The sequence below is a fragment of the Suricata suricatta genome, chromosome 15, assembly GCF_006229205.1.
Source record: "Suricata suricatta isolate VVHF042 chromosome 15, meerkat_22Aug2017_6uvM2_HiC, whole genome shotgun sequence".
Lineage (NCBI taxonomy): Eukaryota > Metazoa > Chordata > Mammalia > Carnivora > Herpestidae > Suricata > Suricata suricatta.
The window spans coordinates 68,360,904-68,387,058 of record NC_043714.1 but is presented as its reverse complement, the minus strand read 5'-3'; the positions used below and the strand labels follow the sequence as shown (position 1 = coordinate 68,387,058).

Below are 26,155 nucleotides of genomic sequence, written 5' to 3'. Positions count from 1 at the left end.
ATTTGACTTCTTTCCTCCCGCTGCCCTACCTTGCTTCTTAGGAGCAAGTTTGAACCATAAAGGCATGTTGTCCAAAGGAAAACAGGAAATGGAAACAATGGTTTTACTATTGGAACTTCTGTGGGGAAGAAAAGGCTGCATTCTGTTTGAACAATAAGTGCAAACAAGGGAACGCATTTCCCTCTCCACCTTTATAGTGACCTAGAGAACATAAGAGCTCCCTTGAACTGTCACTCACACATCTCCTGGTCTCACTCGCGTATAAAAATTGACACATCCACTAACAGTGTTATGTGAACCGGGAGTTTTATACACCTCACGATGTTGCATAAACGCTTGCTGAATGAACAAAGAGGCAGACCAAGGAGAAACTTAGGCAAGACTGTGTTGACTCCTGTAGCTGGTCTTGAAATATTTTTTAGAACTGTAAGACTCAAAAGACATGAGTCAGTGTTGATCTAACTTTTGGCAGCGAAGCTTTGGAAGTGAAGTTCTGCTCACTTCTTACCATGTCATTTCATGGTGGTACACACACACACACACACACACACACACACACACACACACACACACCCCGAGGAATCTTTTGTGTTAAGCTTCAGAAAAGCATGCTTATGACTCAGTGTGGCTTCGCCAAGATTGGGCAACATATTTTTCCTTCTCTCTGGTCCTCAGTTTCCTCATCTGTGAAGAAAGAGTTGGAGGACAGCCCCTGGTGCCTTTCAGCGATCAATGCAATGAATTGATCTGACCACGGTGACCATATGTCCTGGTTTGCCTCAGGCATTTATTTTCTCAGTGTGATTATTAGCAGCACCTCTCTTCACTCTCCAAACTTACCATTACGAATGACAAGAAATGTGACCCAGGGCTTGGGCTTCAGCCAGGTTAGGATCAATGATTCTTAGCATCTCTAGTTCCCAGAATTCCCATGAAGACGTTCTGAGCAGACTTCTGGGTGGGACTGAGGGGCAGAGACCAGACATCAAAGATTTTCCCAAATTTTACAGAAAAATCCTCTGCCCTTCGTTGGCTTCAAACTATTTCCTGAGACAGCTGACAGATCTCAGGGGCAAACAAAAACAAGAATTACAGTAAAGGGATGGAGAAACATGATATGTTTGTCCAATATTGCTCATCATATTGGATTTTTCTTTTTGTATATATGACCTTTATTCTTATTTTTTAAAAAATGAATGTTTTTTCACTAATAAAAGTTTATGCCAAGCATAGAAGACAATAAAGAAGAGAATTACATCTCTTGTGATCTTCCAATCCAGGATAACCCCTATAAAGATCTGGACATGCCATGCCACGCTGTCATGATGGTGATCCTTTGCACTTATCCACACAGTATTTTATTTTTAAATGGGAGTGTTTTGTAAATAATGATGGGTGACATGGTGTTAAGCGTTCTTTGCTTGAACTTTTTCCCATATTATCAAATATGCAGTTACAAATTTTTGTACCAATTTTTGTAACTGCATAGTACTTCATTGCATGTTTTCACAGTATTTGACTTTTCTTTTATTTTTCACCATGATAAATTATAAACTGCATCACAATGACCGCTGCCTTGGTTAAATCATACACCCATACTTAATTCGTTTTTTAGGATAAAATCCTAAAAATGGCTATAGGGGAATCCACATTTAAAAATATTTGATGTATGTTCCAAAATCACTCTCAAAATTGTGTCTATACTTTTAAACTGAATCCACATTTAAAAATACTTGATGTATGTTCCGAAATCACTCTCAAAATTGTGTCTATACTTTTAAACTGTCACTTCAATAAGAAATGGCATCCCCCTGTCACTTTTGTTTTTTAACCACTCTTGAGGTTGCAATTCTCTCTGTATGTGTTTTTATGTGTTTGTCCATTTCTCCTTTTGTGCTTGGCACATTTGCCTTAATTGTCATCTTTCACTGTGCTCACCTTGCTCTTCTTGATTTGTGAGTATTCTTGAGTGAAAAACTTAACCCCAGAACATTTATAAGAAGGTGATATTTATCAGCCTCTGGTCCTCATTTCTCTTCTAGGACAAGTCTCTTTATTTATTTATTATTTATGAGGCTTAGGACGGGGAAGGCAATTAATTACAATTATGTGTGGATGTTTCCAGGCCAAATAAATTGGCCCAATATTGTTAGTGCCTGAGGAGCTCAGTAGACAGGGACACTTACCTGAGGTGACTTTATTAAGCTTTTTTTTTAATTTTGTTAATGTTTTATTTATTTTTGATACAGAGAGAGACAGAGCATGAGAGGGGGAGGGGCAGAGAGAAGGAGACACAGAACCGGAAGCAGGCTCCAGGCTCTGAGCTGTCAACCCAGCTCGAACCCACGAATGTGAGATCTGACCTGAGCCGAAGTCGGAGGCTTAACCGACTGAGCCACCCAGGTGCCCCGACTTTATTAAGCTTAATGTTCAAAAACAGTATCACCATCTCAAAATGAGTCAACTTCTCATCTCAAATGAAGACTAGGCTATGTTTAATATATAGTTCAAAATTTGTTTATGGGAATTTAAGCTTTTGATGTGGGCGTTTTGGGAGCATACATATTAAAATCAAACCATATCAATGATGACTAAATTTCCTTCTTTTTTTCAATGCTGGCATCGTTTTGTTAAATTCCAAAACCTTCTTCTTTGAGAAAATACCTCCTTATGTGATTGCAAAAATTTTAAGTGATAAAAAAAGTCTCTTTGTCCTAGGCTGATATTTTTCTACTTGAAAGAACATCTGCGGATCTTTTGAAAATACAAGTACCCACTCATTATTTCTGTCCCCAAGATTCTGAATTTTTAGGAGGATCTACATTTAGGGAAACACATTTCCAGAATTCCTTTGTCCCAAGTTGGGACCACCCTTCTCTGTCCTTGGCTGTACATTAGGACTTGGGGTTGTCCCTTATCTCACACCCTCAGAGATCAGGGCGTATCAGAAGGTCTAGATCTACAGTGGGTGCCAGTATAGCCTCAGGCAGGCCTAGAGGGAAGTGTCTGTGCAGCTCACAGTGTTCCTAGGAGCTCAGACTCTGGAGTTAGACAGACCGTGGTTCAAATCCCACTTTGGGAATAGAAGTAGGTGTAAAGGAGGATTGATGAATTTCCTGGCCATTAGTGGATGCTGGCAAGTTGAGTTGAGAGCTTTCCACCTCTCAGGTGGACATTCGTAAACCTCATTTATCTCACAAATGTCTGGTCTTTGTTAAACGACAGAGACAGAACACACTCGATTACTGGACAGACATGCTTGAGCCCAGTTCCTACTGGTTACTGACTGGGTGACACAGAACAACATGCTCTCACTAAGATGATGGTGATCATAATATTTGCCCCTCATCGGGTTGTTGTGAATGTAAGATGACATAATACTTATATAATAGATGTTTGGATAAATGCAGTAGTTATTCCTTTCCCTTACTTTGTGATGAATCCTATGCCAGTTCAAATCAGGATGAGGCTAAACCCTCACTTAAAATAAATCTCACACTTCAGAACTTCCTTCAAGAAACCGCTACACTAAAAACGGTGGGAGGTAACCATCTTACTGTGTCTTGTACACCAGGGACACAGCCTTCAGAAACACATAGTCATGTAAGTACGTAAACGTGCACACAAACCAAGTGCACACAGACAGCCCTTTGAGGAAGCCCTTCCCAGCACTGCCTCTCCCTCACTGGAGCACACGCATGGCCACCTTGCCCCTGGGATGTATTTAACTATGTATGGGTCATTCAGGTTACTTTTTTTTAATGTTTATTGAGAAAGAGAGAGAGAGAGCACAATTGGGTGAGGGGAAGAGAGAGAGAAAGACATAGAATGTGAAGCAGGCTCCAGGCTCTGAGCTGTCAGCAACGAGCCCAGTGCAGGGCTCGAACTCATGAACTGCAAGATCATGACCTGAGCTGAAGTCGGACACTCAATGGACTGAGCCCCCCAGATGCCCCCAGGACTCTTTTCTCTAAATGATTCGATTATTCCAAGTTCTCTATTACCACCATCTTCCAAGTAAGATTAGAAAAATCAGCTTTCTTTAAGAGCATTTGGTGTCCCAAAGGCCATGCCTTTCTTCCCACGAGACCAAGCCAGCGAGGGATTGTATATTTCATACATGGGCCTCTTTGCGCCCTTGCAAGGACTGTCCTTCTGTCCATGCTTGTGGCCCCTGGGAAGTCTCAGGCTCAGCTCAGAGCAGTTGCAGTGTACTGCCTGCTTTAGACACAGACCGAGGCAGAAAGAGGTGGCTTCCACTCCCTTCCAACTGTCACTCCAGCTCATGATCTTGGGTAAGTCAGTGAACTTCCCATCCTAGAAGTGGGCATGGTGATGACCTCCTCACAAGTTAGCTGTGCAGATGAAATGCAGGCAGTACTTGTTAAGTGTCTGGAGGCAGCAGTGCTGTAAGGAAGCTGGCATTTGCAGATCACTGACTTGCAGGCCTGACCATAGGCATTTTACATTTGTTACCTCACTTGACTTTTCCCGCAGTGCTTTCATGCAGGGATTGGTTTTAATTGTGATGGATGAGGGAGGCTCAGGGATTTGGGGATAACTTTCTCAGGGCTCATACATACAGAAGACAGCAGAACAGGGACTCAAATATAGCTTTTTCTAAACCTCGGACTTTTTCTACCACATTTCACAAGATCTTACTGCTTTCAAGGTGCCTGCTTTCCATATAGTTTGGGAGTGTTGAGGATGGGGTGGGGGGTGCATGGGAGGGATTATATAGCGATGCATGCGGCAAATACCTTGAAGGGAAACAAATCAAATTTAAACCATGAACATTTATCCCATTCTCTCTTTACCTTCCCTACATATACACCCATGCAACATACACAGACGCACACATATATGTACATATACACCCATGCACATGAGCAGATACGTACACATGCATACATGTACATGCTCACACCCATGCACCTGCACCTACATGTATGCATGTATATGTACACAACCCATGTATGTGCACAGATATGTGCATGTTCATACATGTGCATGCCCATGCACAGACATGTGCACACGCATGCACACACAAATACACACATAGACATGCATATATGCACAGCACAGACACGTACACATGCATACATGTACACAGACCCATGCACATGCACAGACATGTACACATACCCATGCACACACATAGATATGTACGCATTCATACATGTACACATTCATGCACAGACATGCACATGCATAAACACAGGCACACACACATAGACATGTATGTGTGCATATGTACACATATGCATACATGCACAGCACAGACAGGTACTCATGAATATACATACATGCACCCATGCAAGGCATGTACACATGCACACTATATATATATATATATATATATATATATATATGTGTGTGTGTGTGTGTATATATATATGCATACATGTACACACATGCACAGACAGGCATGCACACACACCCATGCACAGATATGTACACATACATATATGTACACACACACACAATCCACCACATGTTTCTGGAAGCACCCAGATGAAACCAAGGCAGCCCCATCATTCCCACTTCCCATGCACATGTGAAAATGAAATAAGCAAATAAGCAGGCACGTAAGACAGCTCCATCTCAGGGCAGTGGGTGTAGGAATGTTAAGCCCTCGAATTGCCCCTGAACTGCGTATCCAAACAGAAGGCTGGGTGGTGTGAGTGGTCAAGGAATGACCTGGGTGAGCAGATAGTTTGGGAGAGCAGGCAAAGCAGTGAAGAGCCACCTCAGAAACCAAAGTCGTGTTAGACAAAGCTGGGGGTGAGCTTCATTGTTCACATGCAAGTCGGCGATCAGATTTTGCCACTTTTTCAGTAGTAATCATACCTGTCATAGAGAGTACTTGCAATGAACCAAATTTTGTGCTGCGTACCTTCAAAACATTCATTTGATGCTACTTTTTTTTTTCTGTCAGCAGCGACATAAAAACAAAAACTTGTCACACAAGAGAACCTTCAGAGAAGCCTTTGGTTGAGTACAGTTGGTTCTTATCTATGTTCAGAAGTTCTCTCTGTTTTATCTTTTATTCAGAGATCAAAGCTAAGTGGGGGCTTGAAAGAGTTCCATAAAATGCCTCACAAACTTGGACACTTTTTTTTTTCCTACTTTGCATCCACTCCTGTTGAAGTTACAAGTGGAATGACATCATTAAGGAGGAATTGTGTCAAAGCAAAGGCTAGGCAAATGAAGGAATTTTCTAATAGATTAGGCTGTTGGACTCTGGAATTAAGTTGTGAAGAAATGCATTTTTTTTCTCAGAGATATTCAGAATTTGTTGGACCACTCCATTTCTTATTTTGTAATATGATTTATTGTCAAACTGCCTAACATAGAGTGTATACAGTGCGCTCTTGATTTGGGGGGTAGATGCCCATGATTCATCACTTCCGGACAACACCCAGTGCCCATCCCTACAAGTGCCCTTCTCAGTGCCCTGTAGATCAGAGAGGTAGGAGCATGAACCACATGGTCTCAGGTGTTGCCACTTATTTTTCTGATCATTTTCATGACCTTACTTTTAAATCATTTTTTAAAATAGTCTGTTGCAGTATCAGGTTCGTCTTGAGTTTTTACTACTTGTGTAAGGCCCAGAATAGTAAAAATATTTAGGCCACCTCCTTCAAGTGGGAAGAACAGGTTTCAAAGATTTCAAGGAGGCTTAGGAAGAAAATCCATCCCTTATTCAAATAGTAGCTCTGTGAGATCCCTTTATATTCATGATATTATCCTGAAAAATTACTTCTATTTCTAATGCCTTCTAGGCAGTCAAATAACATCCAGTGTCATTTCACTTGTATCTTTTCATCAGACCAATTAGCTAGCTTTAGTCCCACAAAGCCAGTATCTTCAGAGTCAGAAGTACCATTTCCATCCAGAAGGGCAGGGTAGAATGGTAGAATTATGATAATTTCAGCTCAAAGGACATTAGCCAAGTTCTTAGAGCAATCTTAGCTCTTCATATGTAGACATCATCAGCACCTATAACCGGGGGCTTCTAGGCAAGGGACACAGGAGTAGTTACCGTTCCCTAGAGCTTATCATGACTTGGGGAACTGGGCCAGTCAGGAAAGAATGAGTCTTTCCTCCCAAAGATGTAACATTTGAGAGAAGGTGAGCTGGAAGTTTTGAGATGGAAGCTTTGTAAAGTCCTGCTTGGAATTCTCATATGTCAGTCAACCTCCCTACCAAGGAAGATCATGACATACTATCCTAATACACTGATGACGTTGTGTCATCATTAAGGGTCTTCTGTCATGCCTGGGGTAGTGTCCCCCCAGGCCTCTTTCTTCTGAAGCTGTCCGTTTAGATATGTGTTAACCTGATTCCTTGTGAGTTTATTAAAGATGAGTAAATCTGTCTTTGTTCAAAGGTCAGGTTACTTGGGAAGAAGTCTGATAGTGAAACGTCCCTCAGACACACTTGTCACTCATAGAATTGCTTTCAATAATGCTTTGGTTAGACCCTACACACCAAGATAGAGAAGACTGTCTATTTCAAAATATAAAATTATTGAAAATTAGCCCCTCCCTCTTTGATTGCAATTATGTCTTTTACCCAAAAGATCAATTAAGGGTGCTCTAGCCATTGTCACACTACATAATGCATGAATTTAACAATGGGAGTTAAATTCTTCCATTCACTCATGCAAAACAAGTACATTATCCCAGTTGAGATCCTTCTTTAATTTAGCAAACATAGTAATTTATGCTAATGAAAAACGTGCTAGAAAGTGATCTTTTTTCCAATTTGATTTATCCAATGATGGAATGGGTTGTCAAGTGAGGGGTTGATTTCCCCCATCACAGGAAATCTTCAGGCAGGAGTTCATGGCTCATTTCTGAGAGGTTTAACTGAGTGAAATTGACATTAGTAAGCATTGGACCAAGGTGACAAATGCAACCCGCTCCTCCTGCAAAATCGTGTAATCTCACATACCCAACTGGATAAAAAGACAGTATGGTTGTAGTTTGGACAGTAACTAGATCACAGCTTTAGTTAGAAGTATTCTTTACGTCCTATAGAGATGCAAGCGTTTAGTCAGTACCCTTTACCTCACTCATAGTCTGAGTGGAAAATCCAAGAAAAGGGGGTAGTTTCCCACACATACAGGAAGGTTTTCCAGGGCTGTTCAGGCACAAAAACAATATGGAAAGCTCTGTGCATCACCTCTAAAAGGTAGCTTCCCTTGTCACATCTTTGTGGATGAAGAATCTAGAATGGGGTTTTCCTTGTGTGATCAAACTTGGGTTCCAGGCTCTCCTTTGACAGATCTAGGAACCCCAAGATCCTCATGGCTCCAATTTCATTTCTGAAGATGCATTTCAGGAGAATGCAGGGCCAACTTTCCTGACGTGAACACGATGGAACCACATTTGTCCTGCCCCACCTCCGTGAAAGTGGTGCCATGCCTCAACCTGATCAAACAAGCAGGAAACTTTTATTTTTAAAACAACTTTTTCATTACTTGAAGATTATGGTCCCTCTTACTGTTACCCTTAAACAAAGTTCACTGTGTCTTTTAGTTTCTTCTGTTGGTTCAGCCACACAGGCCTTTAAAAAGGGGCCCTTAGCTTTATAGTGCTTTGTGCTGAGGATTCATTCATCAATCATGGAAATTCAGCAGTGACAGTGTATTAAACTAATTAATACGGTGTCTCTATGGTCTATCCTTTTGTTTGTTTAATTGTTTTGAGAGAGAGAGAAAGAGAGAGAGAGAGTGCACAAGAGGGGAAGAGAGAAAGAGAGAGAGATCTCATTCATGACCATGAATGAGATCATGACCTAAGCCGAAACTGACTAAGCCACCCAGGTGCTCCTCTAAGGTCCATCCTTAGCCCAGATCATGCTTTACTCTCATTCTAACCATGTTTTACAGAGACTCAAATTTTCATGACATTCCCTTTCTTGGTATCATGAACCACATCACTGAAATAGAGCAAGACACCCTATAGTTCACCCTATGGAGATGACCTTGACTTCAAAACATCAAGGTAGCAGCAGACAGGGCAGCCAATGAGACGTGGCACTCTGGGGTCAAGTTCTGGATTCTCTACTGAAATCTATGAAGTCCTGGTTGACTTACTCCATTATTCTAATCCTCAGTTTCACTATCTGCAAAATGGGGAGATGATAAACAGTATCTTCCCCAAAGCACTGTTGTGATACCTGAAAGAGATTGTCTGAGTAGTTCATGGCACGGTGCCTACCTTGCACCAGGCATTAGTTATTATTAGTCAAATATGTTGCAAGATTTTGTGAGTCTTACAGATTAAAACCAAAAAGTAATCCAAGTTCTAATCTAAGACTTCAAAGAAAACATTTGTAATTTGTTCCGAGTGGCATGCCCTTTTAATTGACATTAATTCCAATAGCTGGCTCAGGTGCTGGCTTCAGGCACTTTCTGCTTGCAGACACTGGTCTAATGGAGCAAACATTCCTTTGAGAGCCAAGAAATGTGGCTATTGCCTGAACTTTGCCACCAACCCCCCCCCAGTTGACCTTGACGAACCCTTTCTCTATATCTGATTCTCAAGTTTCTCATCTGAATGTATATATACATTCTCTTACAGATCAAGGGCTCGGTGAGTTATAAAGGCCCAGTGGTCATTTCCAAGGACTCCTTTCCTAAAGGTCCCTTGGGACGTGGAGAATTCCACCCACTGATAGAACATCTTTTAGGAGGAAGGGGAAGGAATAAGGGCAGAATTTTTAACTAAGACCAAAAAAAAACCTGAGATTACAATTCTCTTTCTAACATAACAGACCAATCAATCAGTCACACTTCAGGGGAGCTTACTGAGTACAAGGTACAATTGTGTAGAGAGGAACAGAGGACAGCATTCTGAAGGCAACAGTGAGTTTGAAAAACAGACTCCAAAAAGGTAACAGGCATAGCAATAAAATAAGTATAATCAGTTGATTATAGGAAATACTTGCATGAGGCTGTCATGAGCCCTAAGCATCTGCCTTAGGCACTTTGCACATATTAACTATTTCATTCTCCCAGCAACACTATTACTATTCTTATTTTCTTGATGAGCAAACTGTGATGCACAAAGCTTAGTAAACTTGTCCGGGATTCCATAGCTAGTAGGTGTGGGAGCTGGGGTTCAACTCCAGATAACCTAGCTCTAGATTGGTCCATTTCGCTCATGACTAAGACTTAAAAGGATTAGCAGGGCCAAGTGAGGACAGAACGGATGCAAGGTGGGCAGTCTCTGGTTGTGGCAGGAGGGAGCATACTTGTCACTTAATATAGCTGGGATCCAGCGTGTTCAGACCTTCTCAAGTCCAGAGGAAGTGAAATGAATCACTCCCCAACGTCAGTACCGCCTCATCCTGAGCCAATTAGGAATTGTCTTGTCATAGTTCTGTTCTCCTTTTGTGTTTCCAAACTAACAATGTGCTCCATTCTAAAACCCAATATTTTATATTTGATGGGCATCAGCTTCCCAAATATCATAAGGCTCTTTCTTGTGATGCTGCTGGAACTGGAGTTCAAACATGAAAATAAGGGGATTTATTATTAATTTAGCACAGATAAAATAATAGCATTGAGAACCTATGAATTGTATTAACCCCCCATCTGACAGATGAGAAAAGTGAGGTTCAGAGAAGCTGGCTTCACTCACAGGAAGGCACTGACTGAGTGAAAGATCTGGATACAGAGGAAGTCTTCCCAGCCTGCCATCTAAAGAAAAGGAAAAGCCTAAAGCCATGTGCACTTCAGGCAGGACAAAGGAGGACGATGGGGCATTTTTAAATCAGGAGCATTCAGGAAACCAAAGGAGGCAGAGACTCAAGCTTGGGGTCTACAGGAAAGACCTTTTCATAGGAAAAATGGACCCAAAGTGGAAAGGAACCCTTGGCAAAGGAGTGAGTTCCCAGGCACTGGGAGTTCCCAAGTTGAGGGTATTTGGAACCCTAGAATGGCCCGCCCCAGCTCAGAGGATAGAAACCCACTTGCTCCAGCAAAGCAGAAAAGATCTATTGATGGTAATTAGTAGGCATTTGAGTAGACATCAGGGCCATCATAGGAAGGCTTCCTGAAGGCCACCATCCATCTGTTACAATGCCAAGATGCTGTGCTGATGGGGTGATGAAGATGCAGAAAGAGAGGAGATGGATTAGGTACACTAAAAATTATTCGTGTTATTGTCAAAATCTCCTTATCAGATCTGTATAACCAAGCTGGTTTAAAATCCATCTGTCTAGGGCACCTGGGTGGCTCAGTCGGTTAGGTATTCAACTTCAGCTCAGGTCATGATCTCACAGTTCATTCATTCAAGCCCTACATCGGGCTCTGTGCTGACAGCTCAGAGCCTGGAGCCTGCTTCAGATTCCCTCTCTCTCTGCCCCTCCCCCACCCATACTCTGTCTCTCTCTTTCTCTCTCTCTCAAAAATAAAATAAACATTAAAAAATTAAATCCATCCGTCAGCCGACAAAGAATAATCAGATTGTGTACGAGTTGTTAGAAGAAATTCAGGCGTCTGTCGGTCCTTGAATTAACTGTTTTGTGGCTAACTTACTGAGCTCCCAGCCGCTGTGTGTGGGCATGCCTCTCTGTGCCTGTGCTTCGGCCTTTGGTAACACTCTTTGCAACTACTGATAATACAGATTTTCTGTAGTTGTATTGAGAGTGAGGACAGCGTATCATGATCCTTTGGGGGAATAGTCCAGGTTCCCCTCCAGATACCAAACAGGCTGTCAGCAAGCAAAGGCCTCAGCCATGGAGAGCAGAGAGCTTTGCCCTGAGGCAGCAGTGAATGTGTGGTCTCAGCAACGTTGTGCTGCCCCCCATGGAGCTGGCCAGCCACAGGACTTTGACTTTCCCATGTCCTAGGCACAACACTGAGCACTCAGTTCAATCTAAACCCCAGACCACACCAGGACACAGGCGAAAGTATCAAACTCACATAACTGTTGATAGTGACTGCCACACCAGCAACAAGTTGGACTGATAGAACTGCATCGACCTGGCCCACATCTTCTCTTGGTATTGGGGGCATGGAGCCTGAGGTGTTGCAAGAGTTCTATTCACTCGTTTCCTTTACAAAGTCACTGTGAAACTCAAGGATCAAGGATGACAAAGTTCCAAATCCAGGCATAGCTTTCTGTTCCCCTGCTCTAAAAATGATCCACATGCTGCGTGATCTCTGGCATGTTACTTGCCCTCTCTGGCATTAAGGGGGGGTATTGAGGGGGAGGAACTTGCTTTAGGCAACTGTTAAGGTCATCTTCCATTTTGAAAATCCTTTCCTTTTTTGAAGGAGTTGGATTCTTCTTCATTTAGTGACTCCAAGATGGTTCCAGAAACTAGGCAAGACTAAGGCAAGTGCACATTCAATGTTGACCTTCCAGAAGCTGTTAAAGCTGGACAATGAAATTATTGGGCACTCTGATCATCAAAATAAAGTTAGCACCATTCCCCAGGACTGCCTCCAGCAGACAACAGAAGAGCATCGAGCGTACCGGTCCATGTGTTGGGTTTTCCTGGGTGAAGTGAAAGGGCTTGCTGGGACTATCTTAGGTTGCTATCTCTTCTAAGATTCTGTGATCTTGTGTTTTTAATAGTTTCCATGTAAACGGAGGCAGGAAGACTCAGCAAACCCATTCCCTGTGTTCCAAACCTAACAAGAAATAGAGTGAGACCCTTCAATGACTCAAGTTTACTTGTGAAGAAAGTCCATGTGAATTTGATTTGTGACATATATGGATGTGTGCCCTTCTGTTTTGTTAAAGTGATGTTAGTTCAGAGGAAGGAGAGCTGGAGAAACTGGTGCAGAGTTCCTCCCCATTCCTTTTTGCTGCAAAGGAAATTGAATTCACTCTTGGGCTCTTCTGGAAGGTTGGAGGGAGGGATGGAGATAATGCTCTGTGAAGGGTTAAATAAGATATGACCCCTCTTTTTAAAAAAAATGTTTAAATGCTATGTTTCTTCTTGCTGTTTTCCCTCAACTTCAAACACTGGTAAAACTTAACTCTTCCAGAAGTCCAGCTTTGCTATAAAGTAATTTATTCTCCTTTTTGTTTTTAATTACAGTATTCTCAAATGAGAGATGAAGTATTCAAGTCAAACTTGGTCTGTGCGTTTATCGTTCTCCTATTTATCACGGCAATACAAAGTTTGCTTCCTTCTTCAAGGTAAATACGAAAGACTAAGTTGTTATCAAGTGAAATGTCCTTGTGAGTTGATGGTCCCTCACCTGGGGCCAGCCTGCTGCTCTTTTTTTCAAGGGATCAGAATTTAAAATGATGGCATCTAGGAACCACACCAAAACGTTTGCCATATCAGGGCCTGTCCTGGTTGTCTCGCTCTGCATCGTCTCCCTGCTCTACTGAGGCAGGGGTCTTTTCCCAGCCTTAATAAAAAACAACAACCAAAATCAAAATAGGCCCCTCTCTTATTTGACATTGTACCCCCCGGAATGCAGCAAGTAAGTATTAGAGCCTCTATGGCCATGGTCACGTGCCTTTGTTAATTACCTCTTTGTTGTTCATAGATACAGCATCATAGCTTCCCGGGCCAGCAAAGTTGGCACTTTACTAATACTGCAAACACCTATATGTGGCCAGTCACCGTTCCAAATACTTTACATGCAGTAACTCATAAAATCCTCATGGCAACCCTGTGAGGTAGGTACTGCTGCTGTCCCCATTTTAAAGAGGAGAGAACTGAGGCCCAGAGTAATGGAATGGTTTGCACAAGGTCTCACGGTTGAAAATGTTACAGCCTGGATTTGAACCCAGGAAGTCTTCTTCTAGAGTCTGGGCTCTAGACCCTCCGTTCGGACACAGACTTATATTGTACAGGTCATAGGTGCCTCAGCCAGCATTGGGACCTAGTTCTGGATTAGTCTAGTGACCATACTTTGTGCTATTTCTGTACTTTGAGGAAGCCACTACCTGCTTTCTCAGGTAAATTCCCTTCTCCTAGAATTTACCATGAATTTCCCCCTTTGATGTGATCAACAAATATTTGTTAAATGTCTAATACAGGCAAGCAATATGCTAACCCTTGAGTATGGTATAATTTTGTAAGAGGAGGTCTGCATCCTCTAAGACACATTAATGATGACTTCCAGTTAATGAGCACTTGTTACCTGGCAGGAAAATTTTGCTCAGTCCTTTGCACAGATTGTCTCCACAAAGCTTCAAAGACAACCAGGACATGAGGGTGTACTCTGATCCCCATTTTGTAGATGGGGATTTATCCAAGGTAATACACCTACATGATGGCTGAACTGGGAGTTGAACCCAAGAGACAGTCTGTGCTTTTGATGACTTCCCTACTTTGTACCCAAATCACCAATTCATTGTGAGCAGATGGTTTAAAGACATGTTTGCAGAACAAGTAATATTTTGAGCTGACCTGGATGAGATAGAAAGAGTGGGGGAACATTCCCAGTTTTACAAAAAGAGCATTGACAAAGGCACAGAGGTGCAGAAACCCCTGTGTTTGTAGAGTCATGGGCACATGGGAGTCTAGAGTAAAGGTTTAGGAAAGGGTATGGTGGGCGCCATGGCTGAAGAAGAAGTGAGCTAGCACAGGTGCTGTGTCCACAGTGATCAAAAGTGTTCAGGCTCAATAACACTCAGAAAATGGCCATGTCTGACCTCTCTGGATTAGCAGGGATACTAGGAGGAGGAGACAAATGGGGGCAGAAGGAGTGTATCTCTGAATCTCTCAAAATTCCCACATACCTGAACAGCTGGATAGCAGAGCCAAAAACCTCATGGATTGTATTCCCAAACAGAAGTGGGTGGCAACAATTTCCCAGTAACCCCAGGATGGGTGTGACATCAGCATCTGTGTGTAAAGAATCAGAAACAAGCAAGTAGGCACTTGTCATACCTGGGAACAAAAGAGCCCCAGGAGAGCCAACTAGGGGCCGTTCACTGGGAAGTGTCATGGACAGATTGAGAGAGCAGCTGAGAACAGGAAAGGTGTACCCAATCCAGCATCCAGGGGTGCAAAGGCCACACTAAGGTCTGCAGAGCATGAACTGTCACTGTCACACAGGAGGAACCCCCCAAACTGAGCACCCCGTCTCCCTCCTAAGAGAGTGCCTCAGAAGGACCTCTGTGAGGGGAATCAAGATTACTCACAATAAGGAATATAGAGGGGAAAAAAAAGAAAGAGAAGGTCCTTGTGAAAGTGGAAAGAGAATGTAGCCATCACTTTTTTGAACGCCACAAGAAAAAAACTACAGAAAGAGCTCTACAGAGCTTAAAAAAAAAAAATGATAAGGCCTCCTAAACCACACTTATTTCTAAAAGTTCAGCAAAGTTAATTTGGCACAAAAATGAGCAGCAAAACATATTAGTGGCAGTCCCATAGCCAGCTGCTACAGGAAAAAAAGGGAAAAGGTAGATCAATATCCTCAGAGTTGATGAAAGCACTCCAAAAAGACAGGCCCGCAACATATATCAAATCATTAACCTACTACATCAAAAGGAATTGAAGCACTTAATGTGGTTCGAGACAAGAAATAACAGCGTAAACCAGAATTAGAAAAACTTAGAAATTCGACAAGAGGGCTCAGGGAGGGAATAAAAATGACAAGACAGAGAGATTTCAGAAATGAAGACTTTACAAGAAGGAGCATAGAGCACATAAACACAGCAAGGAATGCCTTCAGAAAACAGGACATGAAATGGAAGGATTTTTTTTTCATCAAAAAGAAGAGTAAGAGGGTTCTCAGGACCCCTCCCCACACCTTCTAGCCACACTGACAAGAGCCCAGAACATTAATGGTGGATTATGGCTGAAAGGGCAGCAAGATACAGACTTTCTGGGGAGAAGTGATCAGGGAAGTCCAGTTAGAGGGAAGATGAAAAACAAGGGCACCAGAGGAATTTGAAGTCCCCCATACATATATAGCTACTGCAGACACTAAACATAGCCCACCTCTGGGGGACATTTACCTAAATCCTCACTGTAAAGATATATTCACCTCCATTTCTATTACCTGATACCATATAACCATTTTTACACACACACACACACACACACACACACACACACAATTATGGGACATTCCAAAATGCAAGAAGAGACAAAGCAATGATTACAATCAGATTTGGGTATGATAGAGATGCTAAAATTAACAGAGAACTTAAAATAACTATTTGTAATATATTAAGCATTCTTCACAAATCTGCATGTCATCCTTGTGCAGAGCCACGCCAATCTTCTCTGTTTCATTCCATAGTTGATGTGCTGCTGAAGTGAGCACAGTAAATTAGGTGTTTCAACGGAAAAAATAGACCCCTTGCAAGAACAGAAGGGCAGTATAAGTGCAGAGAAACTCTAAGAGTCAAAAAGAAATACTAGAAATGAAAACACTCCAACAGAAAGAATGAATGGGCTCATCAGTAGACTCAACAAGGCCATGGAAAGAATTAGAGAGCTTGAATATATACAGGTCAATAGAAACTTGCAAGCTGAAGCACAAAGAGAAAAATAAGTGGAGTAAAAAAATGGGCCAAAGCATTTAAGGACTTGCTTTAAATATAAAAACACAAACCAGTTAAATGATGGAGAAAGATATACTGTGCTAACAGTAATGAAAAGAATGCTATAGTAACTATATTAAGTTCAGTCAAAGACTCAGAACAAGGATAATTATCAGAGGTGGAAAAGGACATTACCTAATGATAAATCAATTCTCGAAGAAGATATACAATACGTATGTCTTGTATCTATTTATGAAGAGAGTATCAAAGTACATGAAGCAAAACCTGATAGAACCAAAAGGAGAAAGAGACAAATCTGTTAACAGTCTGTGACTTCAGCATTGTGTCAAGGATGAGTAGATGAAGTGGGTAGGAAGGTGTTAAGGACACAGACAGCCTGGACAGTAATGTCAGCCCATGTTATCTATTAAACTTTGAGAGACTATTCCACCCAAGAAAATACAGTCTAATCAAGCTCACACGGAACATGTCATAAAGCATATTCTGGGCCATAAGCCACACTTCACCAGATTTAAAAGAGTAGTAATTATACAAAGTATGCTCTCAGACCCCAGTGGGATTAAACTAGAAATCAATAACAGAAAGATATCTGGAAAATCACCCAGTACTTGAAGGTTAAATGACAAACTTCTACATAGCACATGGGCCAAAAGAGAAATCTCAAGAGAAATTTTAAAATATATTCAACTAAATAATAAAAATAAAAATACAATTTATTAAAGTTTGTAAGATGCAGCCAAAGTAGTTCTCAGTAATAAATGCATGTATCATGAAAGAAAGATCTGAACTCAATAATCTAAGTTCTCCCTTGGGAAACCAGAGAAAGAAGAAGAATTCAAACCTAAAACAAGTAAAAGACAGGAAATCATATGATTGAGGGCAAAAATAAATGAAATTGAAAACAAGAGAACAACAGAAAAAAAACAACAAAACAGAAATCTGGTTCTCTGAAAATATCAATAAAATTGATAAACTCCTGGCCAAGTTAAGAGAGGTAAAAAGAGAGACACACACAAATTACTAATATCAAAGTGAAAGAAAGTTTTTCACTATAGAGCCCATGGACATTAAAGTGATAATAAAGGAATACTACATACAGCTCTATGCCCACAAATTTGATAACTGAAATGAAAAATACCAACTTATTGAATGGGACATAAACTACCCATATCCACATAAGAAGAAAATGTTAACCTGAAGAGAACTATATCTCTTAAAGAAACCAAATCAATAATGTTAAAACTTAGTAAAAAGCAAAACACCAGACCTAGAGGATTTCATTGGTGAATTCTACCAAAGGTTTAAAGAAAAAAATAATACCAATTCTACACAGCCTCCTCCAGATGTTAGAAGTGGAAGGAACAGTCCCTAACTCATTTTGCGAGGCCAGCATCATCCCAATATCAAAATCTAGTAAAGACATTGAAATAAAGGAAAACTGCAGACCAATCTTTCATCAAATCCAACAATGTATAAAAACAATTACACATCATGATCAAACAGAAGTTATTCCAGACAGGCAAAGTGTATTGAGCTTTTGAAAATCCAATGAGATAATCCACATATCAACAAGCTAAAGAAGAAAAATCACATAATCACCTCATTTGACAGAGAAGCATTTCACAAAATCCAATGCCCATTTAAAATAAAAACTGTCAGAGAAACTAAATATAGCAGGGAATTTCCTTAACTTGATAAATATAGTCTACAAAGAACCTACAAGTTGCATCATCCTTAGTGATGAAAGACTGCAGGCTTTCCCCCTAAAATCACAAACAAGGCAAGAATGTACTATCTCACTACAACTATTTAATATCATATTCCATATTCTTGATAGTAAAATAAGACAATGAAATGGAACAAAAGGTATATGTATAGGAAAAGAAGAAAGAAAACTTTGTATCTGCAAATGATGTGACTTCCTATGTAGAAAATCCCCAAAATCCACTAAAAAAAAAAAAAACCCTCCTAAAATTTATGAGCACATATAGCAAGGTCACAGCATACCAGATCAATATACAATGTCAATTGCTTTGCCATATACAAGCAATTAAAAATTGGCATTCAAAGTTAAACAATATTTTTTAAAGCACCCAAAATTCAATACTTGGGTATGGATCTAACAACATATGTACATGATCTGTATGCATGAGACTGAAAAACACCAATGCAATAAATCAAAAAAGATGTAAATAAATTCTATGCTCATGGGTCAAAAGACTTGATATTATTAAGATGTCAGGTCTTCCCAACTTGATCTATAGATTCAATACGGTATCACTCAAAATCCTAGCAAGCTTGTTTGTAGATATCAACAAACTGATGGTGTTATATGAGAAGGCAAAGGATGTAGCATAGCCAATAAAATACCAAAAAAAAAAAAAAAGCCCAACAAAACTAGACTAGTCACACTACCTAATTTTAAGATAATATAAAGCTATAGTAATCAAGAGAGTGTGACAAATAGACACATAGTTCAAAAGAAGAGTGAGCCCAGAAGTAGACTCACACTAATCAACTGGTTTGTGACAAGGTGTAAAGTCAATTCAATGGAGGAAGACTAGTTTTTCAAGAAATGGTACTGGAAAAATTGGACATCCATATAAAAAAAAGAACCTATTCACAAATTTTACACCTTTGACAAACATAACTCCAAATGGTTCTCATACCTAAATGCAAACTTCCAGAAGAAAACATGGGAGAAATTTGTGATCTTGGGTTTGTTTGGGAGTTTTTAGATATAATGCCAAAATCATGATCCATGAAATAAAAAACTCTCAAGTTGGATTTTGTTAAAATTAAAATCCTGCTGGGTGAAAAGCACTGTTCAGAGAATGAAAACATAAGCCACAGACTAGAAGAAAGTGTTAGAACTCACATATCTGATAAAGGACTTATATCCAAGATATACAAAGAACTCTTGAAACTCAACAATAAGAAAGCAAATAACCCAATTTTTAAAATAGGCAAAAGATCTGAACAGACACCTCACCAAAGAAGGAAAACATATGTCAAAAAAGCATATGAAAAGATGCTCAGTATAATTTTCCATTAGGGAAATGTAAATTAGAACAACAATGCTATGCCAATACACACCTATTACAATGACAAGGACCAGAAAATAAGGAAGTATTCACACACACACACACACACACACACACACACACACACACACAATGATGGGAGAATATCAAAGGGACCTAGGATCCAACTGAAAAAACTCCCCAGAGCCAAAGCTGAAACTACTTGAGTAAGAAAATAAACAAAATAGAAAAAAATCCAAATAATCTATGTAGCTACTCTTTCCTCAAGGAGGTGGAGCTTAAGGTCTTACTCCTGTGGGGAGTGTGGCTACCCTAAAAGTATCTTCCTTCCAAAGAGTACAGTATAAATGGAAGGAAAGCAGTGAAAAACAGGACATATACCTACTGTCTCAGTCAGCTGATGAAGGGTAACATCAAATCATTAGTGATAAATCATGTTGATAGGATGAGAATGGCACATAACCTTTGTGCTCTTCCTTTCAAAAACCCATAAATCGAATCATGAAGAAAATCAGATGAATTCTAATTGAAAAATATTCTACAATATACCTGACCAGTACTCCTCACAGCGGCCAAGGTCATTTAAAGCAAAGGAAGCCTAAGAAATTGTCACAGTGAGGAAAGCCTATGGGGATACGACAACTTAATGGAAGTGGTATCCTGAATTGGAGATACAAATACGGAAAGTCCTAGAAAGAATGTCTAACCCAGTATCTATGAGCATAATGAGGGGCCAAACTGTGCTCTTGAAATAAAATTCCAGTTTTTATTTTAAAAAATTTGGGTGGGGGGGGTAAATGTATGATTCCAAGGAGAGCTCAGGAAATACACAAGATAAGACTAGAACATGTTCTGCTAGAAAGTAAGGAAGCCATCAAGTTTACCAGCCACACTAAATGACTCAGAAGCCACACTGAAGAAGCTCTCACTCTCCCAAAAGGGAATAATTTGAGTTTCAGGATAACTGTTAAAATGTTCAATGAAAACCCAGCAAATATTTTTAACTTTATATGTTTATAATGACAATTTTTGAAGTTGGTAATCATTGGTAAATGATAGAGAACTGATTATTTGTCTTGGAAACTAGTTTAAAAAAAAAAGAAATATATTTTCATCTTTCCTGCATGAAGTGTACCACAATATTACCAACTGGTGGGGGAATAGGAACATCATCAAATTATTCATGCCAGCAATTTTGAAAGAAATTATAGAATTAAAATGTCACCATTTTCCAACACCCCAATGAATTAATGGATCTAGGAACTGAGCATCAGAGGACGCTATCCATGCAAAAGGAGAGACAACCGTGTCTCTTGATGGAAGGACACAACACGTTTCTAGTCTTACCGAAGGGATTAAATGTAAGTGATCAAGTTTGAATCCAGCTTCCGATTTGCAGGACTCATGGAGGATGAAGGGTGGTGGATGAGTATGCAAAAGTAAAATCCAAGCAGTGGGAAATGCCATTGGCAATGGGGAACATATTCTTCAGTTAATAAACTGTAAAGAAAATAAAGGGATAAAAGGAGAACCTGTAGATTCTTTTTCAAGGCTTAAAAGATAAAGCAAGTGTAATTTAAAACTGGTCAAGACTAAACTGTAATGTCTAATAGTAGATGACAAAACTATAAAGACAAGGAAAGTGATTGGAGGTGAAAGAGAGGGTTTACCTAGGCGTAGGGATGGGCTTTCAATGGTCCCCTCAGAGTTCTGTTTCATGAGCTCGGTGGTCGTTACAAAGCAGACATGTTATAATAACTAATTAAGCTATACTTCAGTGTGGTTTTCTGTATTTATGCTTCATTTTACAATTTAAAAAAGTTTTGAGAGAGAGAGAGAAGGAAAGACTATGTACTTCTGCTAAATTGAATGACTATTGTGAGCCAGATCTGTGTTTGATGCTGGGAATAGATCAGTGAACGAAAGAAGACCAGAAAAAAGACCAAAAAATCTGCTCTCCTGGATCTTAATAATCTAGTGGTAGGAGACAAAGACATAATCAAAATATATGCATATTTCTAAATGTATATGCCATATATCTAGCTACTTACATATTATATAGACCCATATAGAGATAGGTCAATGCCTGTACTGTGCATATAGGGAATGTATATACCGTGTATGTAGATATATATTTACTATGGCAATGAATGAATCAGGAAAAGTACCAAGGAGTGCCATAAGGAGATGGTTTCCTGACTCCCCAAGAACCATGTGGGGCCCAGGGTCTCAGGGATGGACTCGGGGTGTTGAGCTGAGTGGCAGGGTCTCAGATTCACCCAAACTTCCCCGACTCTCCTCTGTACTCCAGTGAGCGGGATATGGGAGCCGAGAAGGGCCATATCTGGTGCATGCACAGGGTGTTGACATTCCCAACAAACATCCTTTATGTACCCATATGTACCTCGAGGTACACAGTCCCAGTCCCTGTCATCATGGAGTGGGGAACAGGCAATTAGCTAAACAGCTAGAATATAGTGCAAAGACCCCTTCGGTAGGGCAAGTGTAAGGTGGAAGAGGATGAGTAGGAGTGAGGTGAAGCAAACGGATCAAGGCAGGCTTCCCAGAGGAGGTGACTGTCCTCTCAACCACCCCCTGAAGGAGCTGGCTGGGTCACGGGAGAGGACGGAGAAGGAGGTGAAATCTTGCTGCGGAATTGTGACTGGTTGGCAGAGAAGACACTATTGAAGCGTTTTAATCAAAGAAGCAATACGGTCAGCTTTGTGTTTAGAAGGATAACACTAACATGGAAAATGAATAGGAGAAATAAATGGCTTGTCATTGTGAAGACCAGTAGGAGGCAGCTGCAAGACTCTGGGGGTGGGGGTGACAGATGGTGGTGGTGGCAGTAGAATAGATGAGAGAGGAAGAATTTGCTAGACAGGGCAGAGATGGACTGGTGGTGGGGGCGGGGGTGGGGGAGACAGAGAGGAGCCCAGGAAGGGCCTGAGCATCTAAACTGGCACGAGGGCAGAAAGGGTAACTATGCCAAAAGGGAACTGGGTGTGGCACTTCCCGTGGCCTAGGCAGGCTCCGTTCCTAAGTGCCTCAACCAAGGAAGGTGAACCAGCCCTGATGCCCATTTCCTGGCTTGATGAGAAGCGACCTAGATCCGTGCGCACCTGCTAGTGCTGGGAGTCACTGACTCGGGGGTACAAGCTGAGACACCAGCCAGCACCCCAAGCCCACCTGCACAGTGAAGAGAAAAAAACTGACAGTGAATAAAACATCCGAGTTGAGCTTAGACCAGATGGTCCACACGTTTTGGGGACAGAGGGGTCCCTTTGCCCCAGACACAGCACAAGCTTTCATTACTGTGTGCTCGTTTCCTCCCCGGCTCGTTTGGTTTCTGCTTGATTCTCTGCAAATAAACAGATGGCAGGTGCCTTTCATTTTGCATTCCTTCTGTTATGGACATTTTAGCAGAGGATACCGTCTCTGCTCATGTGACCGAAGCTAATTCCCAGCCCCCCGCAGCAAAACTGAATGGACCCTGGCAAAGACTGTGCTTGCTCCGCTCTGCTGTATTTTCCACAGATGTTCCTCTCCCATAGGGCAAACTGAGGAAAGAACAGAAACTATCTTTTGTGATTATAGAACAGCATATCTCAGTCTAGGTGCGTGGTGATGAGGTGGTGGAGGATAGACAGGAAGCAGGGCAGGGATGGGTAAGGAAAGAAGGAAGGAAGGAAGGGGAAAGAGAAAATATGCAAGGCAAGAGAGGAAGGCTAGAAAAGAAAGAAAGAGGTGCTGGATCTTATTATTTTCTGTGTGTCTTATTAGCTGTATGTATGTACTTGACCTTTCTGGACCCTCGGTTTTCTCATCTGTAAAATGGGAATAACAATGCCAACTTCTCAAGGTTGCCATGAGAATTAAAAGAACCATATCCATTTCAATAAATTCTGGTTCCCTTCCCTTTCAGGAGTCATAACATTTTCATCCGTCCAAGTGGCTAAGAATACCTGCCGCTCAGGGTTGCTATGAGGCTCAGATGTACTGTTGGACTCACAGGCTCTTTGTAGACTTTGAAGGGTGACACAAATGTCCTGGGGTATGGTCCAATTTCTGTTTCCTACTGTACAGAAAGCTGTGAAGGCTATTCACTCACCCGCGTTGATCCTTGCCTCTGCTGCAAACATCCAGTCATGCTACTGGCCCAGACTCTGTTTTAAAGACAGACTACTGAGACCAGTTACAACTTCATGTCTATGAATGCTTTGGATAGAGCTGTTTGCAAATTCCTTGTCATTTTTTTCAGACTCCATTTCAGAAATGAAAGGTTTCCTTGCCTCTTATGTACAGCAACAACCCAAAGCAAATTCAGAACCCCTGGATGCCTGAGTAGCTCTATAACTAGAATTAAAAACTACAGTTCATTGTTCTGAAGTTTATGCACAGAGAGAAGTGAATGCTGAAGAGCGGCTGCAGAGATTCATAGAGGAATTTTATATGCAGCGCCAGCACCTTGCATCTTGTCGTTAATACTCTTCCCATAGATCCTTGAAACACCTTTGGTTTTTTTGGATTTCACCATGAATAGAGAACTAACATTTCTTTGAGTTCATATTATGTGCTAAGCATACTGTTTTATTGTTACTTTAACCTCAAAGCCTCCTTTAGGAGGTGTATTTCACCATTATGGCTTTGCAGATTAAAAATGATGCTCAGAAGATTTAGTTACCTTGCCCAGGGTTGTGTCACTAGTTAGGCTTTGGAGCTGTTGGTTCAAACACACATGATTTTGCTCCCTCTTGCCACTCACTAACCCACACGCCTGGCTTGTCCCTTCTGTCTTAGCTCATTCCAGCTGCTGGAACAAAATACTCCAGACTGCAGGCTTGTAAGTAACAGAACTTTATTTCTCACAGTCATGGAGGCTGGAAGTCCAAGATGAAGGCACTGGCAGATTCAGTGTCTGGTGAGAGCCTTCGTCCTGGTTTGTACATGTGTCCTCATATGGAGGAAGGGGTCAGGGAGCTCTCGGGGCCTCTTTTATGAGGACGCTGGCCCCATCTGTGAGGGCTCCACCTCATAACCTAATCACCTTCCAGAGGCCCCCACCTCCAGATACCATCAACTGGGCATTAGGGTTCAATATACAGATTTGGAGAAACAAAAGAACTCCCTCAATAGCATCTCCCTTTCCTTCACTTCAATAAACCTGGAAGGGAAGGCTGATCACATAAAATCATGTAGAGTTTCAGGTGGGGTCTGTGTGCAAGTCCCACACTCAGCATTCCAAAACATACCAAAACACCCCACCAAAAGTGGACCCAAGAGCATGGGCAGCAAAGCATCCATTTTGTATATTTCCAAGCAAATACTTGCTTTGTCTGCAAAACCATGGTACAGCCTGGACGACAGGATGTGGTGAAGGTCAAGAGGCTACACGGTATCCATTCTGAATCACCTGGATCTCCACCTGTCTCCCCTACTCCACCCTCCCACGCCAGGGTGGGGTCTCACTGCTGCAATGCCCAGAAAGACCTATACAAGGCACATCTCCCCCACCCAGTGCCAAAGGAATGAAGATCTGGGCAGTTGCCTGTTGGTAATTCGTGGGGGCACCTGAACTTCTGCTGGGGAAGAGATGGCCAAGCCTCTTCTCATAGAGAAGGTCATGGCTCTGACTCCCCAAGCATCATAGTGGATCTAGAAAAAGGAGAGGGCCAGCATACATAGAGGCTAGAGAGTGGGCAAGGATCCCTTTCCTTCTGAAGGCTGGTGAGGGGAGGAACAGCCTCTCCTCTCCCCACAAAAAGCAGAATCCAATGAGCATTTATGGAGCGCTGTCTGTGTGCTCAGCTCTATCCCAGGTGTCACGGAAGAATCCAGAGAAAAGCTGAGCCTTGAAGCCTAAACAAGACCTTCCCCCAGGAGAGAGCACAGAAGTATGGGTAGCATAGTCCTAAGGGCATGTGCCCCAGTGTTGCCAGTGGAGGGCGGAGAGGCGAGAGAGGGAGCCCAGGGCAGCCTTCATGGCCCCAAGCACCATGGAGGTCCAGACTGCGGATGGCAGCAGAGGCCACACGAGAGACAAAACTCCCACCGAGCAGCCCTCAGAGTCACCTCAGCTGTTAGAGACATGTCAGCCTCGAAATTGGCCCCCTTTCTCCTGGGACTGCCTGACAAAGTGATCCACCTGCACCCTCCTTCATGGGCCTCCCCTGGGTGCCCCCGTATCATGGTGTGCTGTTCAGGAGTGTTTTTCCAGCCTGTGTGGGGGAAAGTTCCCATCTGCCCGAAGCCTTCTGGGACCCCACTGCTGCACAGACCTTCTGTTCTCATCTAGAACTCCTGCAGAGCTTTCCTGTCAAGGTGATCCTTAAAATTAAATCTGTGCAAGTATTTTTTTTTAAAAGGAAAAAAGAAAACCTCCAATGATGGAAGCTGGGGCCATGGGGAGAGTGACTTTCTGGCCTTGGTGATGCTTCCACAAGCGCAGAGGCTTGCTGGGCTGGGTTACTCCCCCACCTTGCAGATGTCTCCTCTCCTGGCTCTCGTGATGGCACACGCTCCTCTTCTGCTCATTGGATGACCTTTCCTACATTCCCTTTGCTGCCTTCTCTTCTTCCAGCCCTCCAACTTCCCCTGTGACTTCAT

At 41.8% G+C, this 26,155-nt stretch overlaps 1 protein-coding gene and 1 non-coding gene across 4 annotated transcripts in view; one reads left to right on the top strand and one right to left on the bottom strand.

The window, feature by feature from the left end:
- Positions 1-26,155, top strand: part of ADCY8 (adenylate cyclase 8) — a 218,688-nt gene that overhangs the window by 141,644 nt on the left and 50,889 nt on the right. For all 3 annotated transcript variants that reach the window (XM_029923740.1, XM_029923739.1, XM_029923738.1), the window contains one exon: positions 13,069-13,169. In XM_029923740.1, the coding sequence (XP_029779600.1) occupies positions 13,069-13,169 (101 nt within the window). The remainder of the gene's footprint in view (positions 1-13,068; positions 13,170-26,155) is intronic.
- On the bottom strand, positions 16,163-16,264 carry LOC115279549. Its single transcript, XR_003903507.1, has one exon. It is a non-coding gene; the product is annotated as a U6 spliceosomal RNA (small nuclear RNA).